This window comes from Corvus moneduloides, chromosome 23, assembly GCF_009650955.1.
Source record: "Corvus moneduloides isolate bCorMon1 chromosome 23, bCorMon1.pri, whole genome shotgun sequence".
NCBI classification, from domain to species: domain Eukaryota; kingdom Metazoa; phylum Chordata; class Aves; order Passeriformes; family Corvidae; genus Corvus; species Corvus moneduloides.
Window position 1 is genome coordinate 2,841,722 of NC_045498.1, and position 20,733 is coordinate 2,862,454.

The 20,733-nt window shown below is 42.4% G+C and overlaps 1 protein-coding gene across 4 annotated transcripts in view; it reads right to left on the reverse strand.

Annotated features, from left to right (window-relative positions):
• Positions 1-20,733, reverse strand: part of RLF (RLF zinc finger) — a 60,556-nt gene that overhangs the window by 24,754 nt on the left and 15,069 nt on the right. For 3 of the 4 annotated variants that reach the window (XM_032132701.1, XM_032132706.1, XM_032132704.1), the window contains exon 4: positions 13,067-13,199. In XM_032132701.1, coding sequence (XP_031988592.1) covers positions 13,067-13,199 — 133 coding nt within the window. Of the gene's footprint in view, positions 1-13,066; positions 13,200-20,733 lie in introns of those variants that run through there. The other variant, XM_032132702.1, reaches the window with a different exon arrangement.

A 20,733-nucleotide genomic window follows, 5' to 3' on the forward strand; every position in this document is an offset into this window, starting at 1 on the left:
ACAATGTGCACCTGAACAGAAAATTCATTTCAGGCTGTGGTGGTGTATTCCCCCTCCCACACTCCTTTCCAGGCTGCAGAGTGATTGAGATTTTTTGAGTGATCTCAAGCACACTCATTCGGGACACAGGCATCAGGTACCTACCACGTGCCTGTAGTGAAACTTACTTGTATTCTACAGGAGTCAGCTCAGTGGTCCATTAGAGAATCATTTTAAGATTTAAGTCTATGGTAATGGTTTCTGTTTTTCATAGGAAAAATCTCTGAGCATTAAACTCTTGACCCAGTGACACTTCACATTAAAGGAACTTCAATGGTTAAAGCAAAAAGAACTGCCTGACCAAGAGGCAGCCTGCAGTAACATCTCCAGTTGCTAGGAAATAAGCCTCCTCTCTTCCTTAAAAATTGCATCTGTATGACACTGTGCTTGAATAGTTATCAAGGAAAGCTAACAGTGCTTCAATATAGGTATTTGATGTAAGAGACTGCTACCACAACACAATGGCCAGGAGACCACTACTAAGGGAAAACTCCCAGAAAGCTGGCTTACCCAGTATCAGATCAGTCACCTCTCCAAGTGGAAAACTGCTTTTCATGGTCCTAGAAGGAATGGGGTTTAGTGCCCACAAGCAATTCAAAGCAATTCTGTAAGTGCCTCTTTCTATACCTCTTGGCTCACAGAATACTTTTTTTTTTTTTCAGGTCCATAAGAGGAATAAAATACTCTTTTTACCTCCTCTAAGAATTATTTAGATTCTTCTTGATTACATAGCTAGACATGCACATGGCAACTCCTTAAATGAAGTTTTACTGACATGTCAGTCAGCTAGTTAAGACATGGGAAATATTTTAAGAGTACCTACACTCAGCCAAATTAAACACTTTCAGTTTAACAGTTACACTTTTATCTTCCAGCACAAATGAGAGAAACTTCGATGAAGGTTAACTCTCTGCCAGTATGCACAAGAGAGTCTCAACTTGCTGCAGTCTTTCAGAGTACTCAGTAAGCACATGCTCCCCAAGGGTGGCAGGTCTGTGCCCTCGGGCCAATTCCTTCATACCTGAGGGAGTGTGTAGTGAACTCTGCAAAGGAGGCAAATGACAAACTGAGCTCCTCTGTCATGCAGATGTAAGTGATTATGGTAGGAACAACATTCAGAAATTAGTCACTAGTCAGACATCTGTCTTAGCACTTAGCTTTATTCTAAAGTGGAAAGTTTCCTCTTTTCCTGAAAAAGGAACAAAACCTGAGGAACAGACATCAAACTGAGAAGAGCTGTTTTCCCTCAGAGAACCTAATTTTGTACTCAATCCTAAATCTGTTACATTTCCATACATGTCCATGAACAGACTTTCTTATTCCTTTTCTTCCTAGATCTCCTGCTGTTATGTGTTCTGTCACAGTGTTCTATGAAACATCTCAAGACTAAAACAGCTTGCTATAAAAATCAGTGCTGATACCCTGCAACCCTTCCCTCTTCCAAACCCTTTAGCGAAAAGGGCAGTGCAGTTTCAAACTCTACACATATCTTAGGAGCTTTCTTAAGCCAGGACCAAAAAGTAAGGATAAGAGACTCCCCCCTCACCCAAAACACTTGCAGTAAAAGACAATTTAAGTTACACCAGAATATTGTGAATACAACCTTTATAAAGCATGGGTGGCACTAGAGCATGAGAAGACTGTGGTCACTATGATAAACATTCAAGAGAAACAGCATCTTGGGTGAGCATTTCTGCAGAAAATCCCTGTGGAACAGGACAATAGGACAATGTGCTGAAGCACACTAACAAATGTTAAGTATGTACAACTGACACTGAGGTCTGTATACTATACAACAGCAGTGTGTTGGACAGTTATCCCAGCTTTCCTATAAACCAACTCTCATCCCGACAGACATACTAAGTTGTTGGTATTCATCTGTTGCACTCAGCAACAAGCTCACCCCAATCTCCTTGTTTCAGGATATGTTTGTTAAGACAAAGGGTGGAGGGGGGAAAGTCTTGGAATCAGAGTATTAAAGCTAGCTGCCTGAGGCCTGTGCCTGAGGCACAGAACTATGTGGGATGTCATAACTGCTGAACAGCATCAATTATGGTCATGTCAGGATGCTGGTATCATTTAGTCACCTAAAAGGCCTAAGTTGAAATTATTTTTTTTAATGGCCCTTTCCTCAAGCAAATATTAATGCCCCAAACAACCATCCTCAGCCAGCTGACAGTAAAAATCAGGAACCATCAACCTAGCACACAGCAGTGCAATTTATAAAAGCTATAGAAGCAGCAGACAGAACCCAAGCTGCTATGAAACTTTTGCTGGAACAAATTTGGTAAATCATATTTATATTCGATGTCAGTTCCTTTTCCAGGCCAGTGCATTAAAAAAAAAAAAAAAAAAAAAACATTAAGAACTGTAAACAAGAAAGGCAGGAACCTGACACACCTTCAGGATTGTTCACTCAAGTAAGCATCTGATGATCATTAACGGGAACTACCAGTTCACAAAACAGCTCCAGCTATGTTGGAAAACATACTAGTTTAAAAATTTTTTATATATGACTTTAGCCATATATATCTTTGCCCCAGGGGAAGGAAACTGAAGCTTCTTTCCAGGGCACTGTTTCCCTAGGTGAGGACTGATGGGCTTAGCATTTCCACAGACTGGAAATGGGAGTAGCTCCAACAAGATAAGGCCATCTAAAGAACATCAACAGAACATCAGCAGCCATCTACGGAACATCTACTCCAGACTCTGCCTCTGGCAGAATTGGAGACATCTCCTCTGGAAAAGAGGGATAAGAAAATCAAGGAATGAAGATCTAATTAACATCAGAAGCGAAGAAATCCAGATCCAACAGGAGACCAAATACTGAGAACTGTACAACTTGAGACCAATGAACACTGACCCAATTAGCTTCTATGAGTTTTGACTGTGTAAGAGATCTGAAAAATCTAGTAAAGGTCATGTGTCATGGAATAATTCTCTCTGCACACCCGGGCTATGTGTGGATGAGATGATTTCTGTGGTACATCCTGGCCAGAGAATAAAGTAATGCCTTGACTCTCTAACATTAAAAATGTTGTTGGGAGGGTTTTTTGTTTTTCTCGCCATTTCGGTGACAGCTAGGCAAACTGAGCAACTCTCACATCTGGCTTACCAGTGACTCACGGCAGCAAAAAGTAGGAATGCTTTTCAGGTACTCATCACAAAAACCCAAAAAGCGTGAAATACAAACTATTCAAAGAAACTAAGCTTTAGACAACTGAAAAAAGACACTCTGTGAAGCTGCTGTTGTATTGTAGGATAAAATGGCAGTTTGACTAAGGCAACTGAAAATCCATTGCACTGGAGCTCCTTCCACAGTCCCTACTCCCACGCCTAACAGCAGAACTACCATCCCTTCTGGGACCTGCAGGAAGTACATTTTGATTCCTCCTATTTCTATCAAATGGAGCCTACTACTAGCACAGAACATCATACAGATCAAAGAAGTGACACAAGTGAAAGAAGGAAGACAAACCTCGTAACTCATCAGTGACTTACAATCTACTACAGAAACTAGCTTTTACTTCATATGATTCTGAAGGTAAAAAAGGATTAAGTTGATTTAGTAGACATCTAAAGATAGTTGCTTAATACCAGCTCCAACCATGTCCTATATGAGGCCAAGAGACTAATTCCAGCTGCTCAGATGGAGTTTCTGCAAGAGAAATAAAATCACAGCAGCATTTGACTGCCTGGCATAGAGAAAAGACAGGACTGAACAAAGAAAAGGAAGTAAAATAAAACCAAGATTTTACTAATCATAACCCATGGTATAATACAGCTTCATGGATCAGTTCGTATGTCAGCAGTAACTTCTATAGTCACTGAATCACATTTGTCTGATGATGTCAATAAGATAAACCAGTTACATTATCAGCACAATCTAGGAGTCAAAATATTTTCCATGCCGTAATATACCATAATGGCATAGAGAGCAGGATTTCTTTAAGTTTTCATTTTGCCTTGTACCAGAGCATAGGGTAACAAGTCTGGCACATAAATCTTGCCTTCTGAGAAAAAAGAAAATTTTACCTATGGCCTCAATCTACTTAGAATCATACAGTATCTTGAGGTACAAGGGACCCATAAGGATTACCAGCCCAACTCCCTGCTCCTCACAGGACTGCTTCTCTTCTGCTGCATAACAATATGCATTATTTTGACTTCTTTGAAATGTTATTGGATAGCTGGCAACAGCTACAGGAGACTGAACTTTATGCACTTTGTTGTCTTTCACAGTCTTATGTTCTTTCCTACAACTCGCTGCAAATCTTCAATACCTCTTCACTATACTCTTAGTCTTCCAAAAGGCTAACAAAACCAAAAAACACCAAATAAAACCCCTTCCATCCCACGTAATGTAATGGCACTAAATTATTTAACTACTGAAGCATTACTTTATAGTATGTATAGCTATTAAATATTGTGATTCCCTGTCACTGTTGTCCGCAGGGACAGTGCGAAGAACGACACAGAATTCAAGTCCAGGATAAATGGCATTATTGGGTGCTTGACCATACACCTCCCAGAGTGATTGGCTGAATGCTACAATGCCTATTTCAAAATATTTTCTTCAGTGAACCAAAACAATATCCACTGCATTCTCACAACACCCTGCACCTGCAAATAGTTTACAAAATAGCAAACTGTCTCTCAGCTAGTTTGCATGAGAATGGAGATTTTCACAAGAGACTGTAAAAGGTGGAAAATTTTTCCGCTAGCCTCTTCAGCATCTACAATTCCCCATCTCCCTATTTTCCCATTTCCACTACTAATAATGCTACTACTATCCACCACTTTCACAGTACTTGCTGCAAGCCAAAGGAGTAGAGCAGAACAGGACAGCACTCTCACATAGTGCTCTCCTTGTCTTTCTACATGTCTGATACCACACTGAGCTCTGCTAGTATTTACTGTTCCCTGCACTGTTAGTTGAAAACACTCAAGCAATATCTAAACCATCCTGCTTCGGTGCTAAGAAGACACACTCAGCTCAGAAAGATCATCTAGCTATGTCTAAGCAGCTATGCTGTGTGTCCACAGGCCACAAGGATGACACTTTTCTCAGTTTATCTGCTCTTTGATACCCTGAAAGCAAGCAAAAAACCAAACTAAGCTTGCTGAGATTGCCACAAATGCAAGACACACGGTAGAAGCAACATTTTAAGCAGATATTCAACTTCTCAGAAGTTCCCTTTACTTAAAATGTCTAACACTTCACTTGAGAAATGTGCTTTTTCCAGATTTGTCTAATACAAGATTCCAGAATCACATTCAGACTTTTTAGGGATGCCTGTGGACTATTCCAGACTACCTGAAAATGCACCTGTGCAGAAGAGCTCCAATGAATGTCACAGAATCAACTGTGTTGGAAAAGACCTTTTAGATCATCAAGTCCAACCTATGACCTAACACTACCTTATCAACTAAACCATGGCACTGAGCATCACATCCAGTCTGTTTTTAAACACCTCCAGGGACAGTGACTCCACCACCTCCCTGGGCAGACCACCCCAGTGCCCAATCACTCCTTCTGCAAAGAATTTTTTCCCAATGTCCAGCCCAAACTTCCCTATGTGCAACTTAAGACTCTGTCCTCATGGCCTCCCAGTGGTTGCCTGGGAGAGGAGGCTGACCCCCACCTGACTACAACCTCCTTTCAGGGAGGTGTAGAGTGTGATCAGGTCTCCCCCGAGCCTCCTTTTTTCCAGGCTAAACAACCCCAGCTCCCTCAGCCGCTCCTCCTTCACTAGCCTTGCTGCCCTTCTCTGGACATGTTTGAACATCACGACATCGTTCCTAAAGGATCCCCTTCGTGGGGGGCCCAGAACTGGACACCATACTCAAGGTGCAGCCCAACCACTGCCAAGTACAGTGCCAGAAGCACTATCCTAGTACTGCTAGCCACATTATTTCTGATACAGACCAAGATGCCACTGGTTTTCTTGTCCACATGGACCCACTGCTGGCTCATGTTCAGTCGGCTGTCAACCAGTGCCCCCAGGTCCCTTTCTGCCTGGCCGCTGTCCAGCCACTCTGTCCCTAGCCTGCAGTGCTGTAGGGGGGTTTTGTGGCCAAAGTGTAGGACCCAGCACTTGGACTCACTAAACCTCATATTGCTGGATTCAGCATATCGATCCAACCTGTCCAGATCCCTCTGCAGAGCTCTTCTACCCTCCAACAGATTGACGCTCACATGCAGCTTGGTGTCATCTGCAAATTTGCAGATGGTGGACTCAATCTCCTCATCCAGATCATCAACAAAGCTATTTAACAGGACTGGGCCCAACACTGACCCCTAGGGGACACTGCTAGTGACTGGCTGCAGCACCATTCACCAGCATTCTCTGAGCCTGGCTGTCCAGTCAGTTCCTAACTCAAAGAACACCCGCCCAAGCTGTGGGCTGACAGCTTTTCCAGGAGTATGCTATGGGAGACGGTGTCAAAGGCCTTGCTGAAGCCCAGGTAGGCAACATCCACAGCCTTCCCTGCATCAACCAAGCAGGTCACCTGGCCATAAAAGGAGATCAGGTCACTCAGGCAGGACCTGCCCCTCCTAGACCCATGCTGGCTGGGTCTGATCCCCTGGGTGTCCTGTATCGCCTGTCCATGTGATCATACTCAGGATGCTCTGTTCCATAACCTTGCCAGGCACTGAGGTCAGGCTGTGTCTTGGGGTGACTTTATGATGTGTATCTCATATCGCTGCCCTATGCCCAGAAATTAATTTTTGTGCCTTTCTATGCCTTTAAGCCGAGCCTGAGAGGGGGAAGGAAAAACTGAGCAAAACTTTTTCAAAGCAGTTTGCAGCTTGTTCAAGGTCACACAGAGATAGCAACTTTTTTTTTCAGCTGTGGCAGGAGAGCAAGAGGGAAGGGAAGCACCCGGCTTGCTTTTCTTTCCAGTTGGCTTTTGGCAATTTTTTTTTTCCCTCAGCTCCTTTTCCTTCAGAGAGTTGAACTTTTGTTTTCCTGGGACTTTGGTTTTTCTTCCTTTTCTCTCTGCTGGACTGTTTCAACATCATAATACATTGGGAGGACTTTCCACCGAGGCCTTGGCCCTGGAGGTGGGCCCACCTCCTCATCCCAACTCCAAGGAGGGGGAGAGAGAGATCTGCAGAAGGACTCAGAAATTTTCCCAGGTTTCTCTCAGCAGATTGAGAGGTTTTATTATTTAACATAATTATCTTTTTCCTGTGTGTTTGTTAAATAAATAGTTTTTATCTCTTTCACTTTCCTTTGAGGAAAATTTATTTACTCCCGAACCTGGTGGGGGAGGGGTGGTTGTGACCTGCCTTCTCTCAGAGGATGTATTTCTAAATTTGGCCAAACCGGAACAGGCTGACAGGCCTGGAGGTTCCTGGATCCTCCTTCTGGCCGTTCTTGTGAATGGGTGTCACATCAGCCAGCTTACAGGCACCTGGGACCTTCCCAGTGAACCAGGACTGATGATAAATGATGGAGAGCAGCTGGGTGAGCTCTTCTGACAGCTCCCTCATCACCTCAGGATGGATCCCACCTGGTCCCACAGACTTGTGAGCATCTAAGTGGCTCAGCAGGTCTCTAATTGCTTTTTCTGGATTACAGGGAGGGGCTATTCTGCTCCCCATCCCCATCTACCAGTTCAGGAGACCAGCTGTCCTGAGAACGACCTGTCTTTCTGTCTTTCTGTTGAAAACTGAGGGAAAGAAGGAGTTAAGTACCTCAGCCTTTTCCTCATCTTTAGTTACTATATTCCCCCCGCATCCAATAAAGAATGGAGGTTGTCCTTGCCCCTCCTTGTGCCATTAACATATGTATAAAAACATTTTTTATTATCCTTCACAGAAGTAGCCAGATTAAATTCTAATTGGGCTTTTGCCTGTCTAATTTTCTTCCTACATGACCTAGCAACATCCTTAAACATTTCCTGAATTATCTGCCTCTCTTTCCAAAGGTGATACACCCTCTTTTTCCCCTTAGTTCCTTCAAAAGCTCCTTGCCCATTCAGGTCAGTTGTCTTCCCCACTAGCTCATCTTTTGGCATATAGGGATACAGTCTGCTCCTGCACCTTCAAGATTTCCTTCCTGAAGGATGTCCATCCTTCCTGGACCCCTTGTTTTTAAGGGTTGTTTCCCAAGGTACTCTCTGAATCAGTCTCTCAAACAGGCCAAAGTCCACCCTCCAGAAGTCCAGAGCAGAAGTTTTGTTAATGCCCGTCCTCATTTCACCAAATATTGAGAACTCTTATTTCATGGTCACTGTACCCCAAACGGCCTCCAACCACAACATGTCCCACCAGCTCTTCTCTGTAAACAGCAGATCTAGTGGAACTCCATCCCTAGCAGGCTTGCTCACCAGCTCTGATAAGGAGCTATCCTCCACACACTCTAAGAACCTCCTAAACTGCCTCTGCTCTGCTGTGTTGAGTTCCCAGCAGATATCTGGCAGGCTAAAGTCTCATACAAGAACAGGGGCTGGTGATCTTGAAACTTCCTCCAGCTGCTTGTAGAACAATAAATCTACCTCTTCATCCTGGCTGGGTGGTCTATAACAGACTAGACTCCCACCAGGATGTCAGCCTTGTTGGCCTTCCCTGACTCTTCCCATAGGCACTTGATCTTACTGTCAAGAGCCTCCCTAATATACAGGGCCACCTCTCCACCTCTTCTCCCTCCCCTGTCTCTTCTGAGGAGCTTGTAGCCAACCATTGCAGCGCTCCTGTCATGCAACTCATCTCACCACATTTCCATGATGGCAACTACATCAAAGCTCTCCTTCTGTACCATGGCTTCCAGCTCCTTTTGTTTGTTACCCATTGTCCTGGTTTAAAGGACAGGTGTCTGCCAAGGAAGGCAGTAACCTCCCCTGGAATGGAAAATATGACCCCCTTCCCTCCAAACTATTATAACCTTGAAATTATGGGGCTTTCAGGCAAAGATATGGGAAAAGGAATGAAATGTTTTAGTAGTGTGTATGTGTGTGTGTGTGTATATATATGTATAACAAGGCAAACAAGCAACAACAGCAGCAACAACAAACAGAAACAGACACCCAGTAGCAACCTTCTCTCAGCAGTCAAGCACTTTTCCCTTCGGTGTAGTTACGGTCACAGCCGGCAGGGGCGCTGTTCGCTCCCGGCCAGGTTGGGCAGGTGTGATGGCTCCCCCGCGGCTGCAGGGGGCGCTGTGGCGCGAGCTTGGTCATCTCTCTCCATGCAGTAATGGCAGGTGAGCTGGCAGAAGAGATGAAAAAGAGGCTTCCTTTGCAAACCCACAGGGGCAGCTGGTCCCAGTGCCCCTCTGGATGGTGAGATGGGCTGTAGCAGGGATTTCGGAGCAGCAGGCTGGAATGGCAGAGGCGAGCAGACCCCAGGGTGGCAAACAAAATGTAGCAGAAACTCCGTGGCCATAGCAGGAGCCAGAGGGGATCCGGCGGACACAAAAACCCTGAAGTAGCAGCAGAAAACAGCGAGGCTGGACAGCGGCAGCCGGGCTCCTGCAAAAAGCCGGGAGATGCTCCCTTGGAGGGCTGGGGAGGGTGTCAGGGTCCCGGGTTTTCCCCTGAAGCACCTGAGCAGATGGTGAGGGTCCTTTCCAGTGAGATCGGGTGTTAATAAGGTCCCAGTTCAACAGCTGCTCTTAGGAGCAAAGCCTCACCCACAGTAAGGAAGAAGTAGTAAAGGACAAAACTCCACGGTGGCAGCAAATTCTCCCCGGCAGCAACAGCGCTGTCTCCTCCAGTTCCGAGAGCAAGAGAAAGCTAAGAGCTGAGCCCAGTCCCTCACCTCTCAGCCAAAATCTCATGGTATCTCCACACTTCCCAAGAGAAAGCCCCTGAGCTAAGAGACTGTAGCCAGCTGCACCCTTCCCCTCACCTTAGCCACTTCTTTTGTCTCTCGTAAGTATCCTCATTACCATCTCTTAGGCAACAAATAGGAGAAAATTACCTGAAAGAAAATTATCCTAACCTCCAAAACCCATGCTGCATGCATTAGTGTACATGCACTTTAGCAGTGCTGCTGATTCAACCCTGACTCTGGCTTACCACACTTGGGCTCATCTCTGGAGAGCCTGGTTTCATCCTGTTCTCCCTTCAAACTTAGTTTAAAGCCCTCTCAGTCAGCCCTGCCAACTCATGGACTAGAATCCTTTTGCCCTTGTTATATAGATGGAACTCATCCGATTCTAGCAGGCCAGGTGGCATAAAACTTGCCCCATGATCAAAACACCCAAAATTCTGCTGATGGCACCAGCCCTTAAGCCATTCATTGATAACATGGGTTCTCCTGTTGCTTTCATAATTCATCTCTGCTACTAAAGAAACCAAGCAGAACACTATTACAATATCCCGCAGTGGCAGGGAGGAGAAGAGAGATCCAGCAGGCAGGAATTGTGCAGCAAGATTGATTTATTTAATTATTTTACAAACTCTTTTATAGACTCTTTTCTTCATAGTCTAATTGGACAAAGGATCAGCCACCCCCTGGGGCGATTGGCTAAAATCCTAAAACATCCATTGTCAAAATTTTTTTCTACTGTACCATAAACAAAGCTCTGCAAAGTCGCAGGTGTTCATAGTTTATAGAACTCTGCTAATATCTTCTGAGAGAGAAAAGTATCTCACGGGACTGGAAAGAAGCAAGAAAGATTCTTGCTAGCAGCAATATTGTATCCACAGAACACCACCTGCACTCCTGCCCCATCAACCAACTGAACCAGACCCTTGAAGTTCCTTTTAATTACCCTGGTGCCCTTCTTGTTGACCTGACCGCTGCCACCCTGAACAACCAGCAGTGGAGTGGGTAAAGGTATCCTGTTGCCTTTGCTTGCATCCAATGAGGATGAGGACAACTCTTCTGAGCATCTATTCAGATCTAGCTAAATAGACAAATACGTACAAAATAATGACCTCTAAGAAATCAATAGTTTCAGGTTGCCAAGTGATCTCAGAAATGGACACCTACATACTGCCCAATTCAGCACAGTCAGAGATGTGTCAAACAATCAGTTTGTCAGCAAAAACTTCAAACAAAATTTAAAGCCAAAGCACTTAAACTATTCTGTCCTATTCCTGATGAAGTCAACAAGCAGTCTGACCTATATCAAAGGTCATTCCACGCTGAAACAAAAATGCATAGCAGCAATCAATAATATAGGCGCTGCTAAAATGAGCCACATGGGTAAGAAGCAAATTAATCTATAATGGAGTCCACACAGATGCATATAAGAACATCAATCCTACTGGAATTCACTCCAGTCCTACAGAACAGCTCCTGGCCTGCCGCATGTAAAGGAGTTTGCAAAGCCAGCTAACCCTTAACCCTTCCTGGTACACAACTTTTCAAGTAAGGAACTCTTCAACAGATGGAAGTTTCCAGGAATATGGGCCAATTTTGAAATGGAAGTCCTTTTAAGCAGAAATACACTTAGAGCAGTAACTGTTCAACTGGATGGCCTACCACCACTGCCAATGAAAAACTCCAAGGCAAGATGTTGGTACAGAATGCAATTCTTTTCAAGATCTGCTGGAGATGGGATTAAATGCTGTTTGCAGTTGTCTTAGTTTCTTTGGCCAAGGATGAGAGGTGGGCAGAGCCTGGAACCATATGAGCCTAGGCTATTATTCTATTACTCCCACTTCATCACTGGGGTGCAAAAGGAAAGGATTCTCACTTCTGGGAAGAAGGGGGCATGGCTTTGGGGGGAGGAACAAGGGAACGTGCAGAGGAACCGCCACCACTCTTGTTCCTTTCTTCCAGGGGAAGAAAGGAAATGGAATGGTGGGATGGCTCCAGTCCTGCCAGACAGGTTTGTCCATCACTGTTTTCATTGTCTCAGGCTTGGGAAAGGAATATGAGTGAGGATAATTTGTCCACCATTGTTTCTTTTTTCATTGTCCAGGGCTTGGGGAAAAGACATAAGGTGTGCTGACACTGCCTTTTTAATTGTCTTGAGAGGTGCAGTGGTGTGGTCTTTGGTCCTGCTGAGTTTCTTAGAGAGCATTTTTGCATGTAATCACCTTCTTTTATAAACTGTTGTTATTGGTATTGTTGTTGCCACTGTTCATTTTCTTATCTCATTGCTGTTTTCAAGTTCTTATTTCAACTCTGCCTTTGTCTCCCTCTCACCAGAGGGATCGGGGAAAAGGGAGCTGAATGGGGCTTAATGCTTCCAGCTGAGTTTAAACCACAACAACAGTTCAAATGTTTACTGGGTTTGTAAGTGCACCCAAATCCAGCCTGCCATATCCTCCTGCCTATGGAGGCTGTTAATGCCATTCAGTTCCGTGGATGGAATTCCAGTATCTTTTTGTTCTCCTTTAATTTTTAAGACAATATTTTAAACTCTTCTTCCCTTCTATATTATTTTTAACTTTAGACTACCAGAGGTAAACTGCAGTCTAGTGCACTGTTAATGAAAGACATAAAATACCTACAAGCACTTAATGGTAGCACAAATGGGAAAAAAATTCAGAGTAAAGGAAGAATTTAACAGAAGACATTAGAAAGACTATATTACATAAAGTGACACTAGCACCTTCTTTTCCTCACCTCCCAAAAGTTTCTGATTCAAGATCTTATTTCCATAGTCTAAACACAAAGTGCTTCCCAGCCTAGAGTTAATAATACTCCACACTGCCGTCCCACATGAATCTTTTAAGCCTCTGAAAAGTGTGGACATACTCAATTCCTCCCTGTAAAGCATTCAGGAAAACATTTAAAAGCACAGTTATGAGAAACAAACCACCTCAGGAAGAAAAATTTCTATATTTTTATGATGAAAAAAGAAATAATTCTTAAATGGAGTTTCAAAATATTCAAATTGATGGATAGTACAGCCCAAGCAGAGATGCATTGGTGGTATTATTCAAAATGCCAGTGAGACAGTTTCATAATAATTATTATTTAGCAATATATGAATACTACTGCACAGTACAATTTAAAATGCAACTCTTTTCTGACTTCAAATCACTGCTTACTCACCAAAACTGCACCAAGTAATTTCTGAACAACCACACATCATCTCTAAAAACACGCTCTTACCTTCCTCAGTTTCTACTGGTTGCTGGGATAGAACTTTAAGAAGAACTGGATTTTTCCATACCCCTTCCCTTGTGATATCCACCAATATTTGGAGGTTGTTATTCCCAAATTCCAGTAAAGCATCATGTGAATCCTATAAAATGTAAAAAAAAAGTCATTAAAAGTCTTAGCTAAAAATAAAGCCAATGTAATTTTATATTATCTATCCTAATATTTCACTATATTCTAATACTTTCACACTATTCCTCTCAGTCATTACTGCTTTGACAAGTTTTCATTGGGATTTTAGTAGTTCCATGTACTTTCACTTCTCTAATCCTACAGCAAAACTTTCCCATTTCAGACTACTGAGTTGACCGAAATGGCTTAAATCCAAAAGCTTATTCTGCAGTTGTAACTCTTCTGCAATTTTTACGTTTCTCCATGTACGTGTGTATATAAAAAAAAAAAAAAAAAAACCAAAAACCAAGAATTGTATAAAAGACAAAGGATGATTTTGTATCAAAGCATATAATGCTATTGAAGAACTAGGAAGACAAAGTAGTTTTCAAAATAAGTAACAAAATGGTAAGAGTCTAAAATTGTACATTTAGTATTAACACTAAAGATGAGCCGGTCAATTCACTTTGAGAATCATGAAAGACATCAGTCACTAGTTGGAGAATGCCATGGGAGATTTCATCATTAAGATGAAAACATCCTTCTACTGGATATGAAGATGCTATTTTCTTAGAAACTAATCTATGTCCAGTGCATTTACTCTAAGATCCAGGGGTTTCTGATCCTAACAGATTTGTTGCTGTGAAGCCTCATCCAGAGACTCTCCACAATCAGCAGGCCTCCAGGTGAAGTTCACTCACGAAACCTCTATACACAGCACACTGCTCAGAGTGATCAGGGCCCTACCACTTTGGATTCTGGAAATCTGAGGACTAAAGGAGGAATTAAAAAAAGACATTACACATGGGAAGAATCTAGAGTCTAACACAGAAAAGAAAGCAGCTTCAAACAAATTCCAGGCATTTCATGTCCCTAGTAGGAAAACAGATGTAGGATGACTTGAACTCAAAGAACTAAAATATCACCTTTCAGAATTTCCTAACACTGACAAATAAAGCCAACTAACTGTAAGCAATTTGTGGCTACACCTTCAGTAAAAATGCTTCTCACAGCAGATCTTAAGTTCAATACGGGGCAATGCCCCCTAGTTCCAGTGAGCTAAGTTTCAAGCTGTTCATATTTGTTAAAAATCTTTAACCTCAGGCTTACTTTTGATAGCCTCTGTTGTATCCTTCAGATATACTGGAATCAATTCTGTGTTCTGAATTATCAGAATTAAATGGAGCTAGTGCTATGACCACTAAAAATATGAGAATAACCAAAGAACTTTGTATGATGGGCTATCGAAAGACACCAATGAACCACTTTCCACAGTGCAACACACAAGACATGTTTAAGTCTGTGAGTTACCTTCTACAGCCAAGGGAATCTGCTATGAAAATGACCAACATTTTTCCATTAACCATTCACAAGAAAGAGCATCTTTGCATTTAACGATTAGATGTCTTTTAATAAACCAGATACTGATGTGCAATATCCAATATCAGATGTCATTTCAGACCATCTTCACTATTTTGACACAATAGTCTATTTCCTTTCTAATACCGCAGCAAACTGTACTGCACAAATCTCTGCACAAGAGAACTTGAATTTTAACTCTTGGGCAAAGCATCTCCCCACTAAGGAGTGAGGTTTTATTCACAGTAAAAGACTCATGACAGGAAAACTACATTCTTACAGTGAAGGGTTCATTTACATTGATCCACAACACTCTCAAGTTTCTTGAAGGACTCCTCTGGATTATCTATGAAACCATCCTATCAGATACGGTACTTAATAAATCCCAAATTAAAGTGAAGCATAGTCAACACAGGGTTCTTCTCTCCTCACTCCCTGATTACATGTGTCTGCTCCAAGTACCCCATAGCATATTTGTGTATTGTATGTAATAAACTCAAGTACTAGAGCACCACTGAACTCTATGTCCAGCAGCAAGTTTATACAGATCCATTTTGTTCTCTGGACAGTCTGTCAGTCTCTACAACAGAAAATTATGTGTATGAACCTCTTTAGAGAGCCTGTGCGTAACTTTAGGGCATTCTTTCACTAAGCTGAGAATACAGGCAAAGTTAGAATCATTCCCAGCAAATACCAAGTGAATATTCCAACAATCCAAACGGGACCACAAAAACATGTAGACACTCCTACAAAGCTCATTATAGCAGACAACTTACTGCTTGTTCATCTAGCACACAATGAATTGTGAAATTTTAGAGGGACAGCAAGAACACTGGGTAGTGTTCTGCAGCACAAGGTGTTAAGTATCTGGAGGAGATCTCAGAAGCAGCATAGGGAAGTCAAGTAAAAGTACGGCGTATTTTCTGTGTTTCTGTGTAAGCTGATAAGGTAGCACCCAAATGTACCCCTGATGCTAGAAATGGGTATTACCGTATTCCATAGCTAGGCCAATCTGACTATGCTAGTCAGGACATTAAAGTAACATAATGTCCAGACTCACCTTTAAATAAACAGCATTTCCAGCTATAACCAGTCTTTACTGTAATAGGCCAAAGGGGAAAGGAGAAAGGAAACAAACCAAGCTATCAGCTGTCATTGTTAAAGTCCTTTCTACACATTCACAATCTTCAGCTAATCTTCACAATTAGCCTCCATGTCTCATAAAGTTTGGTGTTTGACAGGGACTTGGATGTGGGATATTGCAGAGAAGTTGTCGAGGCTTGCTCTAAGACTATTATCACTTGCTGCTCGCACACCTGGACACAAATCATACCACACTCTGAGGAAACACAAAGCTCTAGAGGCCAAGCTGACAGACACGTGGATCTCTCCGTTTTTCTTCACTTGGCCGACAAAAGGATGGACCAATAAAAGCTTGAGAAGAGCTAAACAGGACATCGAGTAACAGAAGACACTAGGGAGGCTGAGGTACTCCATAACTTTGCCTCAAATTTTCCTGTCAAGGTATGCACTCTGGCCTTCCTGGTCCCTGTCAACAGGGGCAGAGCTGGACGTGGGGAAGAGGCATGAACCAGCATGCCAGAGAACATCTTAATCACATTAGCATCCATGGTATCAAACAGAAGCCAAGGATGTAGATGGACATTATGGATATCACTGCAAGTCCAGTACAAGGCTCTGTAAGGTCATAGTCACTGGGGAAAGCTTTCTAGCAACTTGAAGAAATCACCAAGAGTAAGAAATCCTGGGGAACTACAGGCCAGTCAGCCTGTCCCGAGAAAGAACATGGGACAAATTCTCCTGGAAACTACATCCAGCAATCTGACTACCTTCTGTTGTGATAAGCTACAGATGACGTAAGTCATACTTGGCAAGGCTTCTGACAATCTCCCATAGTATCTTTGAAACCAAATTGTTAAAATAAGGAAAAGTGGACAAAATACAGGTGAAAACACCAGCTCAAAAGCCAGACTTAAAAGGCTTGTGACAAACTACAAAACCCAACTGGCAGCTGTCTCCCACTAGCACTTCTCAGGGTCAACAGTGAGCTGGTATTTTTAACACATTTATTGTCTGAATAATGGGACAAAGCACATTCATTCTCTGCCAGCCCACAGGTGAGACAGAACCTGAAGAGCAGCTGACACTGTTGGGCAGGCAGCCATTAAGACATCCAACAGGCTGCAGAACATCCCTGACAGGTACTCAGTGAAGCTCAACACATGCAAATGCAAGTGCTGCGTATGGTACAACCCCAAGTATCAGAACAGGTTGGTGGCTAGGTTCCAGTTTGGCATCACAGGTCTCTAGGGTCTGTCATTTAAGTGTAGGTCAACAGTGAGCTCTTACTGCAAACAAGGCTAGCTATGTTGAACAGTCTCGAACAGAGCATAATCAAGAGATTCCTGAAAACTTGAAATTCCACTGCAGTACAACACCTAGTTTGCAACTGTCCTGTACAATTCACTTGCCATAGTGATGCATGTCCAGCAAAGACCACCACCTTTAGAAGAGAGGGTGAAAAGGAAAATCTTAGAGCTGTCTTTATCTTCACTATATTGCCAGAAGTTAGTTGGAGCTGTCCAGCGAGGGAGTCATGTGAAATTCTGTGTGTGTGCGGGAAGTGTTTCCATATGTAAACATTCTGATTTTTAAAGGACTAATGACAGTTTGTGCATTTTCCATTTCTTAAAGACAGCATTTGGTGGGGCAGGATCCTGAGCACCCTGATTTAAGAAAGCCCTCTTACTCTGAGTGAAGAGGTGAATCAGCACTCTTCGCTCAGAAAGTAACCGAGCTTTCTTCCAGTGACCTCATGACTCTGCCACAACAGAAACCTTCAGAGAGCCGCAGATTCAACACACTGAAATTTCACGTCTGAAAGCACACTTTGTGGAAGTCAGTGCTTCTGCCCTACCATGAGTATTTTTGCAACTGCAAGAAAAAAAACAAACCAACACCAGAAGTGAGCAAAAGAGCACACATTAGGAGTTCTTTCCAAATGCAGAACTATAGTGCAGACTTCCACCTTCTAAGAACCATAAAATTAGAAGTCTCATAGCCGAATGCAACAATCAAGCAGTTTTGATAACTTTAACAATCTCATCATCCATAGCAGTACCAAAGATTTTCTGTAGATATTGCCCCAAAGTTAATTTTATTTTTAGATAACTGTTGTAACTATGTTCCAGCTGTTAGCTCATAGCAACCTGCTAACTGAAATCATTAAAGATCACACTACTTCTAAAAATGATTAGAAAGAAAGTAAAACTAGTGAGTGAGTTATTGGTAAGACTACCTCAAAAATCAGGTGTTGGTATTGGTAGAGGAGCTAGTGCTAATTGGCAGATGCAAAGATAGCCAAGTAGGCTGCTTGCAATGACTGATTTCTGGCTTTGAGCCTGAAATGTTACTCACAAAGCTAAGTCATTTAATTTAGCTGGACCCTAAAGATGCAAGTGACTTCACATGCTCTTGACCAGAACTCAAACTGCTCTTAGCTAACAGCACTGAGAGATTGACACACAAAGGTTTCAGGCTGTGTTTAAGCGTTTGAGAACATCACTTAAGCAATCCTTAGGCTCACAGCTGTTCCTCCTCTCAAGTCTTTGCTTCCAGTGCAAGCTGGAACAGTGCACAAAACTCATCACAAAGACCCTCAGGGAAGAAGTGGGGGTTTTTTTGTTTTGCTTTTTAAAATTAAAGCATGATCAATTCCCCAGTTTACACTGAGCTAAATGGCATGCCAATAGAATCAGCCAGGTGAATGACACCCAATGCTTAATACAATGCTACTGCCAAAAGATACTCAAGTTGTAGCCTCAGGACAGCTTTAAAAACATCACTGAAAAACAACAAACTGCTCTAACTTGGCATCCATGAAATATGTAACCACAGCCCAGTTTCTGTAACTGGCAGTTACTTCCTATGGGAAGTCTATAGATATTATTTTATCTTCAGTCTTGAGAATGATTAAGAAAACAGCTACAGATGTGCATTTAGAAGAGATACTGGATCTTACCTAAAAAAAAAAAAAAAAAAAAAATCAATAGAAGCCCATTTTAACAACCTCTACTTTAGGCCTTTCCCAACTACATGTCACACAGCATTAAGTCTTTTCAACACAACAGGTTGCCAGAGCATCCAGTATGCATTCTCTTCCCTCACACTAACATTACAGCCTTAACCTCTCTCAGTCTCAAGTGTAGATCAGGTCAAAGACTAACTCCAAAAACCCATCAGCATTTAAGAGCCTATGTGTTCAAACTTCACCTGGAAGACTGAACTCAATGAGCTTTACTGAGCTCTGCAAAGGTATTCAACATGGGTGTTATACCCTAGAAAGGGATGGAACTACCAATCAAAGCACTGAGAAGCTAGAAGCCACAGCCTCAGAAACAGCCAGAGCAGCCCACTTATTGCCATCACTACTGGAATGACATGGCTGACAAAAAAATTTTTTTAAAAATCATACAACCTGGACACAGGTGAGGTACTGCTACTGACAATACCACTGTCCCTCAGATTATGACATTCAGTAATCCAGATATCCAACGTAAACAATGTCTTCCCAATAGCAACTGTTCCCTAATCTGAGGGCTTCAGGACATAGTACACAGCCGGCAGAGCCCAGTCCAATTATGAGGATCATTCACATTTCAGTAACTCTGTATTAAGGGCTGAAAGTACCTAAAAGATGAGAAAGAAGGGGCTTTTGATACGAGCAAACTGATTTGCTGCGTCAGCACTGTGCTTGAGATTCAGGGTGTCAATACCAAAATACCAAATATAAAATTCACCAACACACATAGCATAAATAACTAACTATTGTCAGTACACTCCCCTTCCATTACAGTGCTTAGCTGAACCTCATTGGACCTGCTGAAGAACATAAAGCTAATATTAATGGGAATATTTGCAAAAATCTATTATGAATACATCAAAAGTCTTTGAAGAAATCTAATGCAACATTTACGTATACATATCTCATTAAGTTAGGACAACACCATAAACAGGTTCTAAAGAGCAGGACATAAAACATCTCATTCTAGATGAAGTTAGGAAAGAATAATACAGTGAGAGCCTATGGACAAAGTTCAAAAGAAAAGACAAGCCTTGAAACAGTTTACTGAAGACATCAGGACTTTTCAGTCCTGACAGTTTAAAGTGATCAGCATCTACCACAGCTTCACAAAAGTTTTTGGCTTATGCTCACACTAAACTCACAGTTTTTCTAAATAAAGCATTGATGCTCTTTTTAAGGCTTGAAGGGAACCCTGTTCCACAACCCACATTCAATACCCAGAATGACACATCCCTACTCCCACTAAAGACATCTTTGAATGCATAGTTTTACCTTCACCTGACTAGATTATATCAATCCACACAGTACCTCTCCACTGAGCTCCTCCCTCAGGTTAACAGTTTACTTGTATCAAGAGCCCTGTTGTAATTCTGCCCCAATCCTTTCACTCATATTTTACAGCATTTCCCCACTTGTGTCTGCACCCCTTTGCTTGCTGCCACTGTATAAATCCATGCTGAGACTCCTGCCATACAATCTCATATCTTGTTTTCATTTTGCCAAGCTTCCTCTGATCTTGCTTAGGGATAAGGAAAACTACTCATGGGTGACTGCAGGACATAACTGCTGTTATTTATGATAACAGAACAAACAGGTTCAGACACCAAATAAAGATTTTGCCAGCATTTTGTATATAAGCTGGACATCAGTGACACTCCACTTTCAGGTCTAGGACAGTCCACATACCTTGGTGCTTTGAAATGCAAGCCCTCACTCACCTTTCACATTCCTGGGATGAAAATTTATTTGAAGTTTCACTGACTCCCATTATCTGCGTAGATTGTTACAGAGCAACAATTACTGCAGGCAGATCTGAAAAATACCTCCCATATTAGGGGTTATAGTCCTCAGAAGCCACACTTATCCGTTTTGTTAGGAAAGCAATAAGCACGTTTATATCCACCAGTCTTGGGCATGTGCTAACATACTATTCTGAGGTGCTTTCCTACTGGATGCAGAGAGAGATCTGCACATTAACATGGTCACACACAGGCTTTAAACCTACAAGACAGCTGGTAAGTGATTCCTATCTGAAGGTCTCTAT